The sequence below is a fragment of the Elaeis guineensis genome, chromosome 3, assembly GCF_000442705.2.
Source record: "Elaeis guineensis isolate ETL-2024a chromosome 3, EG11, whole genome shotgun sequence".
NCBI classification, from domain to species: Eukaryota; Viridiplantae; Streptophyta; class Magnoliopsida; order Arecales; family Arecaceae; genus Elaeis; species Elaeis guineensis.
In genome coordinates, this window is record NC_025995.2 from 125,770,100 (window position 1) to 125,780,568 (window position 10,469).

Genomic DNA, 10,469 nt, shown 5'->3' on the forward strand with positions numbered 1-10,469 from the left:
CATCTTTCAAGGAGGATCCTCTAGGGCTGAAGATTGATCCTGATGGTTGTGTCGGGATGGCACCGCCTGGAGAGCGGGTTAAGATAATTGCCGATGATCCGTGATTTGTTGCAAGTGCCAGACGACGTCCGTTAGTGCTGAGATATCCAATCATCAGGGTTCCACTACCACAAGCAGTTACTCCAGTTATGCCAACTATTGTGAAGTTTCTCTAGCGTCAAATCTATTACGTCAGATTTTCAACTCGAGTTAGAATGATTGAAGCATGGCAGGTAGAATTGATAGTGATTGGACATGCAAAACAAGCCTATGAAAATTTTTTGATGTTCCGATCAGATACCTACAATACATGAGAGAAAGCGTAAAAGATGCCTTACTTTTTTTTTTTTTTTTTTTTTTTGGAGTCCTTGTTCCTCCTTTACGAAAGAATTGCAGAGAAGAAAGCCATGGGAGGCCATTTTCGGCTTCTCCTGATATATATTTCGGACTGAAATGATTTGATAAAGCCATATCCAATGTCCATGCAACCAGCTATTCTTATGAGTGACTTGATCTAACATCAAGTGATGTAATTTGATAGGACTGCACGAGGGTCTCTACTAATTATTTTGAATGTATCGATGGGATTTGACATCCCACCATATGGATCGCTGGAGATGAGGGTCAGTAGTCGATGTGCGGTTCGATCACCATCAGGGCTCGTCCAGGCCGCCGGGTTTGTCGTCAGAGTTTTATTTGCTGCCCCAGAGATGAGGCCTAAGGTTGAGGTGGCAGGACCACACCATACTATCCCAAAAAAATTAAGAAACTAAAAACGGAGGAATTTACATAAATTTTTCAAGATCCTTGACGGCATTATTGCAGTCAAACATACCACGTGTAGCGTTGAATAACAGAGGTAATAAGCCACACAAAAAGCCGACTATGAGGTCTTATTTGGGATAGCATTTTTCAGTGATCTCGGAATCAGATTTACCATACAATGCAATTAAATAGCACTACAATACTGCCGTTGGTCCCGACATCTTTCTCCCGATGCGGCCTTCATTCAGTAGCTTTTCTCATGACCTCCTCCACGGAAGCTCTGAGATTGCGATCCGATGACCCTCCGTCTCCGATGGCCTCTCTTGCGTTGTCCCTCCATTTCTCTGCTTGCCTCCTGATCTCCACTCCCAACTCTCCTTCCCCCATTACCGCATCCAAACACCGCTGCAACTCGCTCCCCTCCAATACCCCCTCTTCGTTAAGCTCACCCCTTATACCCGTCCCCCACGCCTCCTCCGCCATGCACGCGTTCATCCTTTGGTCCAAAATCTGCGGCACCGCTACAGTCGGCACCCCATATGCCAAGCTCTCCAAGGACGAGTTCCACCCGCAGTGAGTCACGAAGCACCCCACTGATGGGTGCGAGAGAACCCTCGTCTGTGAGCACCACTCAACCACCATTCCGTTTTCCCCTTCCACCAGCTCAACCCCTTCCCTTGGATTGTCCTTCCTCACCACCAATAGATACGGCCTCCCGCACTCCTTCAGCCCCAGTAAGATCTCCTCCAGCTGCTTTTTCCTTGCGACGATCACGGTTCCGAACGACACGTACACCACTGACCTCTCCGGCTTGGTATCCAGCCACTCCATGTACGCCTTCCTGTCGGACTTAAAGAGATCGGTTGCGGAGGTTAGCTCCTCTGCATCCCTATCTCGTGTACACGCGGATGGGAGCAATGGGCCTACCGTGATGACGTCCACCTCGTCACCGACCGCGGCGAGTCCATCGACTTCCAATACGTCAAAGCTGTTCACCAGCAGTGTTGGCCGGGGCCAGGCTTTCTCGCTATCGGTTGCCGCAAACACCTCTCGGACGGTGTTGAGGCTAGAATAGAGCAGATCGTCCGCGGAGATGGTGAGGAGAGACGGGAGGTCCCGAATATGGAATGACCGCAGCCCCGGTAATCTCACCGTAAAGAGTGGTTCACTCCGATGGGCTGCGACGAGACCGTCGTAGCCGTGGAAATAGTGGTAGTGGATGGCAAACACGGTGGCTGACTGAATCCAGTAGAGGATGGAGGGGATGCCGTGATCGCATGCCACATCGGCTACCCATGGTGAGAAGAAGGTGTAGATGATGCACGTGACAAGGCGGCCACGAGCACTCAGACTGGCGACGAGGCTGGAGAGGTTTTCCGACGCAATCTGCTTGGATCGGCTTATGAAGTGATCGACTTCGTGTCTGCTATGGTAATCGTGGAATCCGTCATCGTAGCCGTCGGAGAAGGGGATGTAGGAGATGAGGCCATCTTCTACTTCTTGGTCAGGGGCGGCGGAGGATGGGAACATGCGACGGTGGGCAGAGACAGGTGTGGAGAAGGTGATGCGAGCGCCGGCGATCTGAATGAGGCGGTTGGCGAGGTGGATGGCGGGATTGATGTGGCCTTGGACCTGGTAGGTCACCACCACGAAGTGCAGCGGCCGCCGCCGATTCATAGTGATGAGCTCGGAATACATTGCAGGTGGGGGTGGGGGGTGTTGGTTGTGCTGGTGGAGGAACTGTAGCTACATTTATCGAAAGAAACGGCCTCTTTCTCGCAAAGGATAAGTTCAATGCGGTGGAGCCCACAATAATTCGGCCTTTTTGTCATAATTGTGATTTCTCGAGAAATGATTTGCTTGATTCAATGAATGAGATAGAGTTTTTTTTTTAAAGTGAATATGAAAGAGGGTGATAGCGTCCTGGCCCTTTTGGGGATAAATTGCTTACCCGGTAGGACCTACAGCTCGCGTGCTTGCCACGCAAACAGGAGAAGTGCCAGCGTTCCTTCCTCCAAAGGCCAAAGCCAATATATGGGCGATACAAGGGGAGCCCGGCCCATTTCATGAATATTATTAAGTTTTCTATGCCACGTGGTCGGGAAGATTGGTTCAACCAGTCAGACAATTTGCCATCATTTCGCTTTTTGAGGAAAAGATAAGAGACCGACGAGAGTGATTGAATATTAAATTTCAATCGCATCGGTGAGTCCGTGAAAATTTGTATGTAAATTTAACAAGCACCATTTTTCCGGCGCAACAATTCTTAAAGAAAATGATGTGGGACGGGCTTCTTATTCTATGATATTTCCTCCCGCATCTATTTTAACCCAAAAGCCAAAACAAGATAAGCCTTCTTCTATTAATGAAGTCCATTGATCCCATAACATTTATTTTAAAAAAATATACGTGCGGAGAGAGAGGCCATCTTCCTGCATCCTGTCTTCTTCCCCATGAGGCCTTTCTTCCTATCGAACAAATTCTTTTCTATCCTTATACGATTCTTAATCCTGTGAAGATGTTTAGAACATAGTATTTACTGGTATGTAGTATGGATGATATATATCTAGCAAAATCATTATCTAACACTATAATACATATCTTTAGGTAAATCCATATGCAGTTTTCTGGACAGATTTATTAGTCTATGCTATAGGTAATACATATCTAGCAAAATAGTCATTCTGTATTCCTATATAGATGTTTAGATAGATTGATGCATGGTTTTCAAAAAATAATATTCATCAGTATGCACTACATAGCCACATGGTATATATTTTGGAAAATAGACATCTAACATCCCAATCATATCTCTAAATAAATTGGTACATGATTTTCAGAACATAATATTAATAATTATATAATACATGACTAAATAATACATATTTAATAAAATAGTCATCTAACATTTCAATAGATATCTCTGAATAAATCAATATATAGTTTTCAAAATATAGTATTTATCAGTATACACTATATAGCCAGATGATAGTTATCTAGAAAAATAGTCATTCAGTATCCTAATACATATCTCTGAGTAAATCAATACATAGTTTATGGAGCATGATGTTCACCATTTTATGGTTCATGATTAGCCGATACACACTCGTTGACCTTCAGCTACATAATAAAAATCTCTTTGATGCTAGAAAAGAGAAAATGTTTGGAGGAGAAAAAAAAAAGGGACTCATAGAGGAGAAGAAAAAAGCATCACAAATGAGAGAGATGATTTGAAAAAGAAAATGGATTAAGATAGGCTTAACTAGGAAGAAAAGAAGATGTAAGTGGATGACCTCTCTTCAAAGGTATTATTATCATTTATTAATGTTTAAAATTTTCTAAGTTACGAGCCTAATAGACTCTGTTAGTATCAAAAATTCATCTCAATTTAACTTTTAGATTTTTTTTTTTTTTAAGATGGATACTAAAGAAAACATGGCAAAATAAAAAGTCTACCCCATGTGATATTCTCTAATGCATGGGAGGATTTTTTGTTCCTTTTTTTTTAAATGACATATAAGAGGGTGGCCCATTGAAACATAAGTCATTTGACACTCATGAGGGTTACCAATAGATAAATAAATAAAACAATCATTAGTATTTCATTATTATGTAACATTAATGATTAGTAGATCATAAATAATGGTAGAATATTAAGTATCTCTACTTGTAGTAATAATTGTGGCAAAATCTAAAATTAAATATTTAGGACTATATTGCAAATTCTTTACAATTTTAGTTCTTCAAATTTTCATAAATTAATAAATTGGATAGATATATAATAGTTTTATAAGTTTACAAGTTGAGATAGGAGGGTGTGGCAAGCAGGTTGAGCTAGGTTCGAGTTATTACACACTAGGCCCAAGCTCAACTGGCCCATACTCAGCCCATTATTCATGGACCCAAGCTCAACCTAATAAGTTATAAGCAAGCTTTGGTTGACATTAGGATCGTCCAAACTACTTCAAGAAAAGAAGACTCACATCTCTCTTCTATAGTCATGTTAACACTTCCAAAACAATATCAGCAATTTATGTACACTTGTTGATGAAAAGAATAATTTCTTAAATAGCTAATATCTTTACTTTTGTAATTGACAATTTATCATATCATATTTTAACAATAAGTTATATACATGTCACGTAAGTACCTGGCTAGGTGGGGTAGGGTTATCCAGCTTATAAATATTCAGCCCAAGCTCGCTCTGATTTTAAACTGGACCAATTGAGCCAGCTCCACCTAACCCATAGAAGTGTGGTCAAACATTCTTATAATGTGGGCTGGGTCGAGCAAATCATCATCTAGCCTGGTTCAATATGCATTCTTGGATCGGGTTCTCAGTACCCGATTCTCTGGTACAAAGCAAATTCTTCTCATGGCCTTGGATATTTTCTTCGTACCCGATTTGAGCTTCAAAATATATACATTTTTAAATAGTATCCAATGCATCTACATAGTTGATTTAAATGGAATAGAAACCTTATCAAGAATTTTGTTTTGCCCAATAAAATTTGCCACATATAAATTGTACAAATGTTCATTCTTTTTAGGATATTGATTTTTTGGGGGCCGCTACTAAGATCTATTACTGTTTTGTTTCTCTGAAAAATAGCTTTTGTAAGAAGATCATCTTTTTCATTTTATATTTATTTTAGTATACATGTAGGTGGGAAAATTATTGAAGTGTATTTCTATTATAATCGGCAAATTAAGCCTCTCCTTAGTGGTAACTAATATGTGAAGTCCCCAAAATTTTGAGCCGATAATGGAAAGCTCGACAATTTATTATTACATTAAAAAATAGTTAAAGGATTATTATCAACTCCACAATCAATCGATCCATTGTGTTTGGAAGCAGATAACGAGTTGCACAAAGTCGGCTTTGCCTCCTAGCAAGAGGATTATTCTTGTGAACCTGCAAACTCTCTTAGAACTAACAATTTACCCTATCCTCTTATGCCGCTCATCAATATATTCCTAGCTCTTTCCAGCATCCTTCGTCATAAAATTCTGATCCAATGACTCCTCGTTACAGGATTCTAATCAGCTGACCTTCCACCGTAAGGTTCTGATTTGATGACCAACCATTACCAATGGCCTCCGTGATACGCTTTCCACTGTACATGGTTGAGAGTGGTGGCATCCAAATGACGTAGCTTTCCTCGAGTGATGCATGTGGCTCCACAAAATTTGCTTTTTCTTTGCATTGCAATTTGCACTCTTTCTTCAATTTTTTGAATAAAGCAGGCAAACGCTTTGTAAAAACAAGGAGAAAATAAGATAGAAATCTCAACAACATCTTACAAAATTATTTTAATAATTTTTTTAATTCATAATTTTTATAAAATAAAGTGTAATCTATTTGGCATGCGCTTGCCCTCTTAATTTGGATGATTCCAAACCAAAGCCATTTGTAATCTTAGGCCTCCACACTTTATCTCCTCTTCTTCCGTAACAATATTTTGCGCCTGCAAGAACGTGATTGCAAAGCAATGGCATTGTGGATCTTATAGGAAAAACTATTGGAAGATCTATTATGGACCCAGGTTGAAATCAATCTACAGCATATTGCTATTATGCATAAAAAGCAGAAAGAGCAGCAAGCGCTGAGATGATTTCATCTTAGGTCTAGAATGAATATGATCCAACGTATAATTTTTTGATGATTGAATCATTGCTGGAATCTTGCTGGAATTGGTGTATCAAGCCCTCTAATTTGGACAATGCTATACACATCTTATTAGGGCACGACACACTTATGATTTTTGATACGTGGTACTTGAGTACATGTCCGCAAAAGCAAAGTTCAGATTGTGAGAAAATGGTAAAAGAACAGGGAGAAACGGATGAAAAAAAGGCCCTCTGGTTGTCGTCCTCATCCTCCACTGGAGTGGCTTGGTTAGGAAAAAGGAGACGTTGTTCATCGAATTGGGTATTATATCCACACCACATGCATCATATCGGTGGCATACCATATCCATCAGGTTTCTCATTTCATGGGCTGCATTCTACATATAATTTTTTCCCATATTGGTGCACGTTACTTCTTGATTTGATTGATCCATTACTAAGAAAGTAGACTTGATGGAACTAATGATCATTTCCATTCCACGCAACGTGGGATATAATCTATCATTCCGTTTGCTCCAAAGATTTCATGGATTCTCGCTTCCCTCATAAATAAATTATATTCTGTACCGTATACATCGACATAATCGTACATGCTACCAAATAACCAGATGTATTGTCGTGAATTTTATTTATCATATATTCATCTCGATGATTGGCCCAGGTGAATGCGGGCCCGAATCCGATTGATGGCGCTACAAGTGAAGTGGTAAAGGATATAAGGAAAAGACCGGAGGGAAGAGGTCGAGCCAGGAAGGGGGAAAGATTGTGCTGGGGCCCGTTTCTCTTTTTTATAATTATTTTTACTCGGTCTCCATATTAGAAAACCTGGATTTTGGCTCTCAAAATACGCTTAATGCCACGTGTGGAGGGGCGCCGTTGTCTTCGCCAGCGTATGCCGCCTAATTTTAGGGCGTCATTCGGAAAAATTATTGCCGGACCACGCCCAGGTGGATAACACGCCACATTAACCCTTGTATTTCATGAATTCCTAATTGCGCATTATCCACTGCTGGTGCTCCAAGATTTGTGCCGATCTATCTAGTCCAGACAATAATTTCTCGCATCATTCGGCAAATATGTCTATAATATCGATCAAAAATTTAATTTATAAAAAAAAATTCTATCCTAATACTTAAGTTATTTGAAATATTTCAAATTTATTTTAAATATAAAATAAATAAAAAATTAAAATTTCTAACTCCTCCAAAATTTTTCGGGCTCCCGTTGACCTGTTAAACAAATATTGACAGATGCATGTGGTTAAATATAGAATTAATTAATCTTATATAAAAATAAAAAATATTAGATATGTATATATACTAGTAAAAAATAAAAATTGACTCACTAATTTTATGAATTAATCTCATATCTTATATAAAGTTATGAAGAAATAATGAATAAAAAAAATCACATCAAAAAAATTTATGGCATATATTCTCTCTTTTCAATGAATCAAATATTCTATCGCTCTTTTTTCTCCCTCTCTCACACCATTTTTGACCCCTCTCCCTCTCTATTTTTTTATTAATTATTTTTTTTATTTATCTTTTAACATCCTATTTCAATTCCACCAATTCATCTCTTATATATATTTAAGAACATAGATGAGATGATATACAGCACACATCGTCCATTGCACGATAAATGGCCGCGTGAGACCTCACGGAGCTGCATGCTGTGCGATGCACGTCTATCGTGCGATAGACAGTGCACGCAATATTCCTTTATAATATTTTATTATAAAAAATATTTAAGATATATACATTATCATTTCTTTATAAATTTTATTATATTTAAAAAATAATATTTTATTATTATTTTAATTACTTTTATCTTCTCTTGTGGTTCTTTCATTTTTTTTATTATATTGACTTCACAAAATAAAATTTCTAGATCCGTCACTAAAAATAAATAAATTTGATTCCAAAATTTGGTTGTAACGGTAAAGTAGTCAAGCACGTAGCGCATAAAAAGAACTTTTCAAATTGGAGCCTTGTAGATAATTCTTTTATATATATATATATATATATGAGTCAAATTCGAATTCGATCGATCGAATTTGGACTCGGATTCGATCAGGTCAAAATTCTATAATAAGAATACTACATCAATGATCCAAGCTATTAAATGTGATATACTACCTCAAAACTGCTTGCACAAAAAATTATATAATTTGAAGACCTCTAGCCTACGCATCAAGTAATCAAAAATTGAACAGTATAAATAAAATTAAATTAGATATATTTTTTATCACTTGATATATAGGTTAGAAGTCTTTAAATCATATGATTTTTTATGTATAAATAGTTTTGAATTGGTAAATCATATCTAACGGCTTGAATCATCGATATAGGACTTCCATTATCCAGTTTTGATCTGATCAAATTTGAGTCTAAATCTGATCGATCTTATCCAAATATATCTCATATATATATATATATATATATATATATATATATATATATATATATATATTCACGTGCTAAAGATGCGCTTCTAATCTCCTGACAAGGTCCAATCTTCCGCCATTGCACCCTGACAACGTCCAATCTTCAAAATGGAGAAATTATTGGTTGGACGCACTACAAGAAATTTGATTTTTTGCGATGAAATTTTAGCGACGAAATATTTTTCGTCGCAAAAAGGTAGGCTTTTGCAACGAAATATAAATTTCGTCCCCAAAAATTAGGTATTTGCGACGAAAAAAATTGCGTTATAAAAAGTTATATCTTTTGCAACGAAAATTTTTTTTTTGTTGCTAGAAGTTCATTTTTAGCGACGAAATTTTTTTTCGTTGCAAAAAATAGTTTTTTTGGCGATGAAATATTTTTTTTCGTAGTTAAAAATTTATTTTTTGCGACAAAATAAATTTTGTCGCCAAAAAATTATATTTTTTACGACGAAATTGATTTTTCGTTGCTAAAAAAAAAAGACTTTTGCGACCAATTTTATTTATATTTAGCGATGAAACTATTGCGTCACTAAATTTTATTTTATTAAAAAATTTTTGAATATTTTGCGACGAAAATTTAAATTTCGTTGCTAGAATTGATTTTTAGCGATGAAAGTTTTTTCATCGCAAAAAATTTTTTTTTTGGCGACGGAAAAATTTTTCGTTGCTAAATTTTTTTTTGCGACGAAAATAATTAGGTCGCCAAAAATTTAATTTTTAGCGACGAAATATTTGTTTCGTTGCGAGAAACTTGATTTTTCGATCATTTGCGACGAAATTAAATTTTCGTTGCCAAAAATTGATCATTTGCGATGAAAATATTTTTGTTGCAAAAAATCAAATTTTTTGGCGACAGAAAATTTATTTTTAGCAACGAATTTATTTCGTCGCTAAATATGTTTTACTTAAAAATAAAACCGAAGGTATTCTGCCCTAATTGAAAAAATTGCTTGATCTCCCTCCCGGCCCGATCTCCGCCGCGGTCATCCAAATCTTCTCCCTCCCCGATCTCCGGCGACAGTCGTCGTTCCCCGGTCGCCGGTCGTCTTCCCGGTAAGTCCTCTCCCTCCCCGCCACCATCCTCTCTCTCTCTCCCTCCCCACCGCCGTCGAGCCCTCCCTCCCCGCCACCGTCGCCGCTCGAGCCCGCCCCCCGTCGCTGATCGAGCCCACCTCCCAGCTTGCCGGCCATCTCCCTCCCGTCTCGCCACCCTCTCTCCCGCCTCCCTCCAATCCCTCTTCTCTGGCCTCTCCCTCCCTTTCTCAGTCTGTGTTTTTTTTTTGTTTTCGTAGGGCCGCCGCAGCCGCCGCCGCGTCGCCGCCGGGCCGCCACTGCCGCGTCGCCGCCGGGCCGGCACCGCCGCGCGATCGCGAGATCGCGAGGGTTCTGGACGAGTGCCGACTCTCCCACGCCATGCACACCCGGAAGCTGAGAGAGCTCTCCGCCCTCCGCTCCTCCGCCCCTCCCGGCCTCTTCTTCCCTTCCTTCGCCCGAGCCCTGACCCCTCTCTTCGACTGCGCCCGCCGCTCCCTCGCCGCCGAGCGCACCGTCCGATTCGTCTCCGCCTTCGCCGCCCTTCCCG

The 10,469-nt window shown here is 39.3% G+C and overlaps 1 protein-coding gene across 1 annotated transcript; it reads right to left on the bottom strand.

The window, feature by feature from the left end:
• Nucleotides 1-719: 719 nt before the first annotated feature.
• LOC140850987 (cyanidin 3-O-rutinoside 5-O-glucosyltransferase-like) lies at nt 720-2,753 on the bottom strand. Its single transcript, XM_073254894.1, has one exon. It carries the CDS (start codon nt 2,500-2,502, stop codon nt 1,045-1,047), a length of 1,458 nt encoding a protein of 485 aa, XP_073110995.1. The 5' UTR covers nt 2,503-2,753; the 3' UTR covers nt 720-1,044.
• Nucleotides 2,754-10,469: the final 7,716 nt, after the last annotated feature.